Genomic DNA, 12,097 nt, shown 5'->3' with positions numbered 1-12,097 from the left:
TTGTGGGAAAATGGGAGGAGGGGATTGCACGGAGTTAGATGATATGTAGCCATAACAAAATTCTTTCTAGAAAGCCAAGGTCATCCTTTGTCTTTCCACCTCTACACCTGACACCAGAGACAAATTCCTTGTGTGTCCAATCACAGTTGGCCAGTAAAGAATGCTATTCTATTTTTATTTAATTTATTTTTACATTTCGGACTCAATTGGAGTCATTCAGCCGTGGACTCCCTGTGTACAGAGAGAGCATCTAGGTAGCAGCTTCCCTCTGGAAGTCCTTTTCGCAAAACTAAACCTCTTGGCTGACTTTTTTCACTCGTGGCTCATACCATAATTGGGCATCAGCAGCTCTGTTGTGGGAAAATGGGAGTGGGGATTGTACGGAGTTAGATGCTATGTAGCCATAACAACATTCTTTCTAGAAAGTCAAGGTCATCCTTTATCTTATCAAAGGATTACTTACTTATCACCTATAAAGCCCTTCATGGTAGTGGGCCTGGGTATTTGAGAGACCGCCTACTGCCAATTACCTCCACTAGACCGATACGATCACATCGATTAGGCCTCCTCCGAATTCCATCTACTAGCCAGTGCAAACTGGCAACTACCCGGAGGAGAGCCTTCTCGGTGGCTGCTCCGACCCTCTGGAACGAACTCCCCGTGGAGATTCGGACCCTCACCACCCTTCAATCCTTCCGCGCCGCTTTAAAGATCTGGCTGTCCCGGCTGGCCTGGGGTTAAGATTTCAACCCCACTCGAATTGTGTGACTGTTGTGCTCTCTTTTAATATGTTGTATTGTTTCCATATTGGAATACTGTTTGTCTTTCCCCCCCTCCCTTTTTGAATTGTGAGCCGCCCTGAGTCCCCCCAGGGAAAAGGGCGGCATACAAATAAAGGAAATTCAATTCAATTCTTTGCACCTCTGCACCTGACTGGATCTGGATGGGTGGAACTGCCAGCATGGCAGTGGAATATTGGACCATGTGGTGGACTTGTGGATGTGCGGGCAAGATCTTGAACTTTCAACTGGGTGGAGAAAACCGGGAAGCTTTCAGATTCGGGTTTTCCCAAATGTGCCAACATGGCTCTCTTAATAAATTGGAACTTTGAGCAATACTTTGCCTTGGACTCTGATTTAATTTTGGATGCTATTTGGAACCTTGACAGCTGGTTTGCATCCTCAAATGAAGCCTTGCTCTGTGCAAATTATGGTCTGCAGCTTTTTCTGGGGTTGATTTAACAGTCTTGCATAGCTTTGATTTTTTGGAGAAGAGCGATAACAGGACCGCGCATCTCTGCACATCTACACTGAAAGAAGTCTCCACGGAGACAAGCAGGTAAGCCCGAGTATTTTAGCAACCTAAGCCTGCTGAGCTTTGGGGGAAGATGAGAAATTGGATTTTAGACTTATTGTTTCATTAATAATTCCACTCCAGCCTTCTTGCTGTTTTTAACTGTTTGTACACCCATCAATTACACTTCTTCTTTTTTTTTTTTAAAGGTAGCACTTCATTGTTTGCTAGTGGCCTGGAGCCTCTCTGAAGCACACATGACAAAGATATGAATGGGCAGAAAATAAAACAGTTGCCATAGTTTTCCTGCTCAGCAAGGCAGTTAACTGGAGCAGCAGCCATGCAAATGAACTCACTGCCTATATGTAATAGACCCTCCTCTTCTAAATCCCTGGGGGCTAAAAAATGTCCTTTCATCTAGCTTAGTGGAAGATTTGCCCATGTTATCTGAATCTACCGGGTTCAGACTGGTACGATACGAAGATGTGAATCAACACTGGCCTCAGTGTCAGGGTCTTTTTGGTGTTGGCCCCTCACCTTCTGCAGAAATGTACTATGTTGATGATCCAAAGGGTTTTGATGAAGGCAAAATACAGGTAGTTCTTTAACACAAGTGAACAGAGTGGGAAGAGACCTTGTAGGTCATCTAGTCCAACCCCTCTTCCCAAGCAGGAGACCCTACACCATTTCTGACAGATGGCTGTCCAGTCTCTTCTTGAAGGCTTCCAGTGATGAAGCTCCCACAACTTCTGAAGGCAACTTCAGAGAGTGATTGTTCTCACTGTCAGAAAATTTCTCCTTATTTCCAGGTTGAACCTCTCCTCGTTCAGTTTCCATCCATTGTTCCTTGTCTGGCACACAGGTGCTTTGGAAAATAGCTTGACCTCCTCCTCTCTGTGGCAGACCCTCAAATATTGGAAGACTGCTATCCTGTCTCCCCTGGTCCTTCTCTTCACTAGACTAGCCATGCCCAGTTCCTGCAACCGTTCTTCATATATTTTAGCTTCCAGTCCCCTAATCATCCTGGCTGCTCTTCTCTGTACTTTTTTCTAGAGTCTCAACATCTTTTTTTATAGTGTGGGGATCAAAACTGGATGCTGTACTCTGGGTGTGATCGAACGTCAGGCCAATGGAAGCTCACTAAAAGATTGAAATACTTACGATCCTGTCCGGCCGCGGCACGCTTTCCACCAAGCATTCCAGACGGGCCTTAGCCCCCACTGCTGTCTGCTGGCTCGATTCAGCGCTGATAATGGGTGGACCTGGAAACGAAGGCCCAACCTGAGCAAATTAGAGGTTTTGGGAGTTCTCGGCGTTTTCTGAGCTTGGTTGCTTAGTTGCAGACATTTCATTATGAAACTACCGTCGGCAACATCATCAGTAGCTTGTGAGTGTGGGGTTTTGCTCCCTGTTTATATACAGTAGCTCGCCCTGCCAATGTTGCTGGCGGGGTGTGTGTGTGTGTGACTTTATTCTTGGGAGTTCCTTGATTAGGCATTGTTTTCTGCTTGATTGTTTGCATGGTGTTAATCTCTGCTTATCTGGTGTTAGCCGCTGGGGGGAAAAAAACTGGTCTTTTCCCTTTAATTGGCAGCTTTTTTATTGTCTTCTTTGAATGCCGTTTAAATGTGCTTTATCTCTATGTGTATACTGATAGCTGATTTGCCTGAACAGCAATAGCACTTAGACTTATATACCGCTTTACAGTCCTTCACAGCCCTCTCTAAGCGGCTTTACAGAGTCAACCTATATGTTTACAGCATATTTCCCCCAACAATCTGGCTCCTCATTTGACCCATCTCAGAAGGATGGAAGGCTGAGTCAACCTTGAGCCTGGTGAGATTCGAACTGCCAAATTGCAGGCAGCCGGCAATCAGCAGAAATAGCCTGCAGTACTGCACTCTAACCACTGTGGGCACCATGAATGCCAAGCTTCCACGAATTCCTTAGCATTTTTGGACTAGATTTGGTCTAGCACGCTCAGTTTCTCAGCTGAAACTATGGTTGAATCTATAGCTACCGCATTTTTCGGAGTATAAGACGCACCAAGGTTTTGAAGAGGCAAATTAAAAAAAAAGTTTTGCATTCTGCAAACCTCCCCAAAACGGCCCTTTTTTTTGCAAAAACGGGCCTGTTTTTTTTCTTCTTCAAAAAAGGGAGTATGAATAGCCCTTAGGAGGCTTGTAGAGTGTTCCGGGGGGGGAGGGGGGAAAAACAAGCAAAACATGGGCCGTTTTTCAAAAAACAGGGGCGTTTTTTGGTCAAAGAAGGTCATTAGGAAGCTTATAGAGTGCTCCTGGAGGCTGGGGGGGGGGAATTGAGCAAAAACCAGGCTGTTTTTCGCTCATTTCTGCCCTCCCCAGCCCCCAGGAGCTCTCTGAAAGCCTCCTACAAGCTATGCATGGCCATTTTGGTGAAGAGGGCGGGGTTTCAGGAGGCAAAAATTGCTGTATTCAGTGTATAAGACACGCCCAGATTTTCAGCCTCTTTTTTGAGGGGAAAAAGGTGCGTCTTCTACTCCAGAAAATATGCTATGTGTTGTGAGATTTAGAAGTTGTCATTGTATCTTCTAACTACTAGTTGGTGTGCATGAATGCGCTCTGCTAGGCTTTTGCCTGCCTTGCCCTACATGGTGGCTCATTAACACTATTTAACACCGTATCTTGTACATACAATGCTTAACGTTGTAGATGTATTTTTTCGAGTATAAGATGCACCCCCCCCCAAAAGTGGATGGAAATATCTGTGCGTCTTAGACTCCGAATATGGAGGAGGGAGGGGGTTGGTGTGGCACCAAACAGCTGTTCTAAAATGGGTGGTGGCGGCTGTGCCGAATGGTCGGCGACTGGGAGGCAGAGGCATTCTTCCCCTTGTTTTCCTCCCCAAAAGCTAGGTGCGTCTTATAGTCTGAAAAATACAGTCTGCTACAGATATACATACGAATGTTGTGGATGAATATGCATATATTGCAGATGCACAGTGCATTTACAATACTGTAGATTGTTGCATGTTGCAGACACAAGTTCAAAGATCACCAAGGAGAGAGCTCCATATATTCTTTTCTATTGGAAATTAGACCTCTTAGCTCCTCATTCAGAAGCTCCTGAAGACCCAGATATGGTCTTAGGCCCGGAGCTGCCCAGGCAACTGGAGACTAGCTTAGATGGCTTCATCAACAAGGTTGCCATTTTTATCCCCTCTCACCTGGGGGTTTGCATTTCTAGATTTTATGATGTTTTGTGATATGCATTCATACTTTAAATTTTTGCTTGATTTGCTGCTTATAATCTGACTGCTGTTCATTGCCAAGCCATCTACACTGAGATGAAGCCCATATAAACTTGAACGAACGAACGAATGAATTGAACTTGATAGAGAATCGTGATTTGACTACAATGGGATGGCTGATGAATAAATGAGGATGGGAAAGTCATAACTCTCCTCTTTCCTCACAGCAATTCCCCCCTCTCCCTCCATTTGGGAAATGGTTTGAACCATCTACCCCCTCCACCCCACTTTGGCAGATTCGCCCTTCCGAGCCTTGAACCCTCACCATTCACAGCCAGGGTCACTTCTTTCTCGGCCACTCCAATGCGCGGCACGATGGCTTTGCACACGTACACCCCGGCGTCCTCTTGGGTCACTGCCTTGAGATGCAGTGTGTTGCCGTTACTCAGCACCTGTGAATACAAGTTGGCTCAGTTGACCGTGTCTTCCTTAATCAACAAGCAGGGATGGGCTTCAAAATTTTTAGCCAGGGGTTCTCTGCCCAGTTGCTGGGTGGGCGTGGCCATGGTGGGCGTGGCCATGTCAGCCTCCTGCACCATGGGGGGGGGGCGTTTTTGTCCTCCCCAGGTTCTGGAGGCTTTTCTTGAGCCTCCGGGAGAACGGAAACGGCTTCCTGAATTTCCAGTAGGCCCGTTTTTCACCCTGCCCAAGCCTTCACGCATGCCCTGCACTTACCTGCATCCAAAACGGGCTGCGTGGGGACTCCTGGGAGGGGACGTGTGGGCATGGCCAGCCAGGAGTGGGATTTGGGGGCTCTCCAAATTGCACAGAGTCTTAGCTAGAGGTTCTCCCGAACCCCTGCAAACTCTCAGCAGCTCACCCCTACAGAGAGGCCACGTGTTGCCCATCCCCATTTGAAAGGGATGAGTTGGAAGGAGCCTGATAGCATCTCCCCCCCACCCTGTTGGTATTCCCCCCCTTACTTTGGTTTGTAAGCCGCCCTGAGTCCCTCTGGGAATAGGGCGGCATAGAAATGCAATAAATCAAATCAAATCAAACCCTCCACTTTTTACTAAAAGGCGTAAGTTTTCCTGAGTTGCAGCCTCCCTTCATCAATTGCGCGGCATCTTTTGATTAAATTGATAAGTTACCACACCTCTCTCAGTTTGGGGCTACTGCTGATTAACATGGCATTTCTCCTACAATGTCCCTTTATGAAGGCAGTGAGGGATTGGTGGGAAGAGACCTTTTTGTTAGTGGTGGGCCCAGTTTGGGTATTGTTTACCAGTTGCAAAGATAGAAATCAGAAAGATAGAAATCAGAGCCAACTTGGGGAGGCCCTAATATATGGGAAGAGGCATCACAGATCTGTTATACTTCCTCTACAACTCTCGCCAAGTTCAACTGTTCCACAGCCTCCTTCTTTGTTAGCACTTGCCAAATATTTCTCTACATCAGTGTTTCACAATCTTGGCCACTTTAAAGATGCATGGGCTTCAACTCCCAGAATTACAGGGGGTTCTGGGAATTGAAGTCTATGCCTCTTAAAGTGGCTAAATTATTGGCTAGTCAAGTATATTTGTCAGAAAAGATGCTACCGGACTCTTCCTATTGAAGTTGTAACTGTAATAAATGAAAAACCATCTGAAATTTGGAGAGGCCCCTTTAGGCTGTGGAACTCGGAACTAATGCCAGCGTTAGGCTCTATGGTTCAAACTTTGGCGCGAGTCTCTCATTTCTCTCCTCTACCTTCTGATGTTGAGCTTGTGCTCGCTATCAAAACAGTAGAGAAAACGGAAATGGACTGTCAAAGCTCAACTCACCACAGTGGATCCTTTCTTTGTCCAGGCCAAGGTAAGAGGTGGGTTGCCTGTCCAGGTGCAGGTAAAAGAGGCATCTGAGCCGATGTCCACTGTCAGGGGCTTGGGCTGGGAGACAAGGTGAGGCCCAACTACAGGAGCAAAAAAAGAGAGAGGAAAGAGTTGGTTGAGCATCAATGAGCCAATAAGTTGGTAGAGGCCTCAGGACCCAACTTCATAGTCAACCTCTTATCTCTTTGTCTGAGTGTCGATGGAGATTCTCCATCATCCAGGTCATGGTTGTCCCAAAGGGGCTTTTTCAAGAGGCAACTGGACTTTCTTGTTTTTCCTTGAAAAACGTTTCGCTTCTCATCCAAGAGGTTTCTTCCGTTCTGACTGATGTTCTTCAGTTCAGCCCAGAACTGAAGAGGTTTCTTGGATGAGAAGTGAAATGTCTTCAAGGAAAAAAACCAAGGAAGTCCAGTCGCCTCTTGAAAAAGCACCTTCGGGTCTATCTCGGAGTGTTTCACAACCTCAGCAACTTTAAAGGTGTGTTGACTTCAACCTCCCCAAATGGGCCATCCATTCATTGTTTCTGTATCCCTGGTTTACCTATAGAAATTACACGTTCAGTCTCCAGGGAAATAGCAATAACACTTAAGACTTATATACCGCTCCACAGTGCTTTTACAGCCCTCTCTAAGCGGTTTACAGAGTCAGCCTCTTGCCCGCAACAATCTGGGTCCTCATTTGACCCACCTCGGAAGGATGGAAGGCTGTCAACCTTGAGCCTGCTGAGATTCGAACTGCCAAATTGCAGGCAGCCGGCAGTGAGCAGAAGTAGCCTGCAGTACTCCACTCTAGCCACTGCGCCACCGTGGCTCATAAATGCTAGAAAAAAAATGCTTGCTGAAACCCCCAACCTTCTTAATTCCTTCTTGAAAGTTTCGACTCACAATGGACGTCCACCAGAGTGCTAACATTGGTGCTGCCCACAGCATTGGACACTTCGCAGGACACAGGCTCTGTGAAGAAAGACTGGTCAACTGTGGCTTCGTAGCTGTCACCGTTGGCCTCTGGGATGGGGACACCTCCTTTAGCCCACCTGTCAAGGGAAATACAGTCTTAGGAGACTTTGACTCAACATGTTATACTCTTAAGACTGGGTTGGGGTCATGGGCACTGCAACGGGCTGTGAGAATAACTTGGGAGTAGGAGGAAGAGCCACAGATTAGACAAGGGTCTGACAATCAATGTCTCAGTCCACAAAGGAATGGAGGTCAAGAAAGCATCGGTTGTGGCCCCGCCAGCAGCAGAGTTAGACAGTGAGGAGGTTGGGGAGGTCAAAAGAAAATAAGACCCTGTCTTATTTTTGGAGAAACACGGTCATGTCACTTTTGAACTGATCCATGATAGCTAATTCTTACATGGCTAATTTTTACATATCAGCCAGTCAGTAGAAAGAGTCCTCACTTATCAACTGTTAGTTCAGTGATTTCGGTGCTCGGCAACCAGCACACATTTATTAGTTACACCAGAGGTGGTATTCAGCCGGTTCGGACCGGTTCACCTGAGCCAGTAGTGGAACTTGTGGGTGGGCTTTCCCCCCCTGCCCCGGATCTATGTTGTCTTCTTTAGGCACATTTTCAAGCTGCATGCATGAATGCAAGCCACACATGTGAGCAAAGCGCATGTGCGGACGGCCATACACTTGTGTCGAGGGGCGCATGCACTCACTTTTGTGAATACCACCCGAGTTACACCATCCCATGATGATCATTTGTGCCCTTCACAGCCAGCTTCTGACAAATTCAATGGGGAAGCCAGTAGGAAGTCAGGAGTCACAATCACATGACATCATGCTAAACAACTGGGGGGGGGGTTGGTTGCTGACTGGAGTGCTGGAACTGACGATTCTAAGTCTGGTGAAGTCACCTGATGTTTCATTTTACAACTATGTCGCTTAGCGATAAAAGAGGTGCAGACCCCAATTGCGGTCAGTAAGCAAGGACTTCATCTGTATATAACTGAGCATGCAATCCTCCACGTGACCATTAGGAGGCACCGCCACCACACAATTGCTCTATTTGAACTCTAGCGTCTGCAGCTTTATCGTATTCTAATTCTTACCGGTAACCTGTCACTTCAGGATTGGACGTTGCGGTGCAGAGGAAACCCACTTTGCCACCCTCAGGCACAGTTTGTGGCTGGACTGCCAGGATCACGACGGGTGGATCTGTAAGGTGGAGAAGAGGGACGGGGAAAAAAAAAATCCCAATTGTTTTATTTTTCCATTGTACAGTTTTTCATAGGACAATGCTATTGTCGGCGTTCCAAACATCATCCAGAATTAAATCAGAGTTCAAGGCGTAGTTTTCATCAAAGTTCCAATTTAATAAGAGAGACACATTGGTACATCTGTAGAATAAGGTGACGAAGGGTCTTACCAATGGGGAGGCCTCGGAGGAGGAAAATGCTGAAGATGACCCAATGGTGAGTGTACCCATCTGTCCCTTCGCCTTCCAAGCCAAGCTCCAAGTACCCGAAACGGGGGTGGAAGGGGAAGCTGAAGCAGTTGTGGACACCGGTTGCACTCGATGCTTAATCAGCATGTTGATTGTAAAGCAACTAGGTATACACACCAGACCTCTAGCTTGTCCCATTCGGGTTGAGCAGGTAGATACCTAGCTATATACCTAGTTTTGTACATAATACAATACGGTGACCCCCGCCCCCCAAAGATCATTAGCATCACAATTCTCTCATGCCCTAATCTTCATCAAACAAGTTTTGGAAACCAATTCTGCAAACTATTATGGGATGTGCTGCCTAGCTCTGCCAGCAGCGACGTGGCTCCCTCACTGCCTCTTTGCAGATCTAATTGGATCCCTTGCTCTCTGTCTTGAGTGTTAGCTGCTCCATCTAAGTCAGGGGTGTCAAACTCGATTTCATTAAGGGCCGCATCAGGGTTGTGTTTGAGGGCCAGGGTGGACATGGCCAGCTCGATGTCACAGGTGTCAGGGATGCATGTGGTGGCCCAAGCGCTCTGCCAGCGAAAACGGGCTCCCGAGCTCCATTTTCAGCTGCAATGGCCTCTTGCAACCCCGTCAGCGAAACAGAACTTGGGAGGGCCATGGGCGGCCCTCCAGAGCTCCACTTTCATTGGCAGAGGCACCGCAGGCCGGTCCTTTGCCCGTTTCCAGGGTGGCCCCTTAGGCCAGATCTAAGCACCCTGTGGGCCAGATCTGGTCCCCGAGCCTAGAGTTTGACACCCCTGATCTAAGTAGAATTAGATCTTCTTGGAGGCTACTCCAAAACCAGGGAGCTACAATCCCAATTCATCGCTGCTTTAGGTTTCCTGGCCTTCTCTCAAGGATCAGCTATCTGGTTTTCCGGACCTGCTGCATTAAATATTTGTCTCCAACTTAATTGTTTGCCGGTGTTCCTTTGTGCTCAGGGCTTCTAATAAAGAGAATGCTGAGGTCAGCTCCTATAGGCAAACTCATATGTATAAAATTGTACAGAATCCTAAAATTGGAAGAAATTACTTTTAACCTTCAGGTCCAACCCAGGGGTGAAATGCTCTGAAGTTCGTGACCCGTCAAAAGCGCGAAGGACAAAATTGCGCTCGACGAAAGCGCGCATGTGACGTCATCACAGCGCGACGAAAAAAAATTAAAAATTGAAATAAAATTAAAATTAAAGCAAGCCGATTGACATAAAGGTAAGGGTTAGGTTTAGGTTTAGGGTTAGGGTTAGGTTAAGGGTTAGGGTTAGGTTTAGAGCGTTAGCATTAGGTTTAGCGTTAGGTTAAGGGTTAGCGTTAGGTTTAGCGTTACGTTAACGGTTAGGTTTAGGGTTAGATTTAGGGTTAGGTTAAGGGTTAGGTTTAGGGTTAGGTTTACGGTTAGGTTTGGGGGGTTAGGGTAAGGTTTTAGCTTTATTTTTTCATTTTTCAATAACAGCGCGATGTTTTCGTCGTGCTGTGATGACGTCAAATGCGCACTTTCGTCGAGCGCGATTTTGTCCTCTGCGATTTTGTGGTGGAACCCTGAAGTTTGCTACTGGTTCGCTTTGCTACTGGTTTGCTTCATGTGGCCATTGTGCCGATCGCCCAAACCAGTAGTAAAAAAATGCTACCGGTTCAAGCAAACCGGTAGTTCTGACAATCAGCTGTGCTGTGCGATTTCTAATTGCGTGGCACAGCTGAATGTTGCACAGCTGATCGTCGAAGCTACCAGTTTGCCTGAACCGGTAGCAATTTTTTTTACTACTGGTTCGGGTGAACCGGTCCGAACCAGTAGCATTTCACCCCTGGTCCAACCCCACAGTTCAGTAGAGGAATCCAAATTAAAGCATTCAGACAGGCTGTCCTTCTCTCCTTGTACCACTTCCGATGAAGATCAACCTACTCCGCCCCCAGATCACTGGCTCCATTACTAAACGGCTCTTGCACCTCGGAAGCTTTTCCTAACATTCAGACAGAGAATCTGCGCATCCCATAATTCAAGTTATTATTTTTTCCTGTCCTGCACTTTAGAAATGAGAGACAACATCTCGGGCATTCTTTCTGGTATCCGAAGAATGCTATTGTATTTGTGTGTGTCTTCTCAAAGTTAAGCATTCTCAACGCCTTCTTCACTTAAGAGTTTCCAGGTCACTTGTGGTAAAAGAATGTTCCCCCTTCACAAAGAAAATTATAATCTGGGAATTCATTTGACCTTAGTCCACATCTTGGATTGACACTCTTGATCTTTGGTTAGCGATAGGGAGAACGATACTCCGCGAAGGTTTCCTGCAATTACTGGGGGGGGGAGAAAGGGGCAGGACACAAATGTAATAAATACATCTGTGGCTCGGGATTAGCTCAGTTGTCTTCAGCGAATCATTACATTATGAGCCACGGTGGCACAGTGGCTAGAGTGCAGTACTGCAGCCTTCTCAGCACTTCTGCTGAGTGCCGGCTGCCTGCAATTTGGCAGTTCGAATCTCACCAGGCTCAAGGTTGACTCAGCCTTCCATCCTTCTCAGGTCGGTCAAATGAGAAGCCAGATTGTTGGGGACAAGAGGCTGACTCTGTAAACTCCTTAGAGAGGGCTGTACAGCACCGTGAAGCGGTGTACAAGTCTAAGTGCTATTGCTATTAAGAATCCTTCCAAACTCAGTGGTGTACCTGGGCCATTCCTTGGCCACAAATCCAAGCACAGGTATCTCTAACTCATCCCACCCTTCATCCCTCCCTCCTGTCTGGGATACTCACACTGAACATTAAGGGTGACCGAAGTCTGTTTGCCAGCCGGGGCTGCCGGGTTGCTGACACGACAGGTGAAGGTGCTGCTCATGTCTCGGCTGCTTGGAATTAAGAGGAAGGTGCTGACAGCCACTTCCCGCTTGCCATCATCCATCAGGGACTGGAGGAGAATAAAGAAGAAGCATTTTTTTCATAGCCAAACTTCTAGCAACTCTAGGAAGACAGGGCCAGAGGTTATAGATCTAGAATGCCATAGACTGCTCACAATTGTTTGGAGATGGGCCTCCTCTCTTTCTTACACACAGGCCCACATCATGTATTTTGAGACTTCATCTAAACTTTCCCATTGGTCATAGAATTGTAGAGTTGGGAGGGACCTTGGAGGCCACCAACTGGTGGTCCGTGAGAAAATTTTAGTGATCTGCAGAAAAATTATTTGCATTTGCATGGCTGCTTAGCTCCAGCAACTGCTTCCTGTTGAGGCCCTAAGGAGCCCGGGTAAGCAGGTGAGGAGTGGCGAGGAGAG

General features: G+C 47.0%; 1 protein-coding gene across 1 annotated transcript in view; it reads right to left on the bottom strand.

Annotated features, from left to right (window-relative positions):
- Positions 1-12,097, bottom strand: part of KIRREL2 (kirre like nephrin family adhesion molecule 2) — a 31,384-nt gene that overhangs the window by 12,949 nt on the left and 6,338 nt on the right. Inside the window, exons 5-10 of the mRNA XM_032228517.1 lie at positions 11,581-11,731; positions 8,451-8,556; positions 7,277-7,425; positions 6,345-6,472; positions 4,847-4,973; positions 2,455-2,555 (exon numbers count right to left, since the gene is read on the bottom strand). Coding sequence (XP_032084408.1) covers positions 2,455-2,555; positions 4,847-4,973; positions 6,345-6,472; positions 7,277-7,425; positions 8,451-8,556; positions 11,581-11,731 — 762 coding nt within the window. The remainder of the gene's footprint in view (positions 1-2,454; positions 2,556-4,846; positions 4,974-6,344; positions 6,473-7,276; positions 7,426-8,450; positions 8,557-11,580; positions 11,732-12,097) is intronic.

Source organism: Thamnophis elegans, chromosome 12 (assembly GCF_009769535.1).
Source record: "Thamnophis elegans isolate rThaEle1 chromosome 12, rThaEle1.pri, whole genome shotgun sequence".
NCBI classification, from domain to species: domain Eukaryota; kingdom Metazoa; phylum Chordata; class Lepidosauria; order Squamata; family Colubridae; genus Thamnophis; species Thamnophis elegans.
This window is presented reverse-complemented; position numbering and strand designations above follow the sequence as displayed.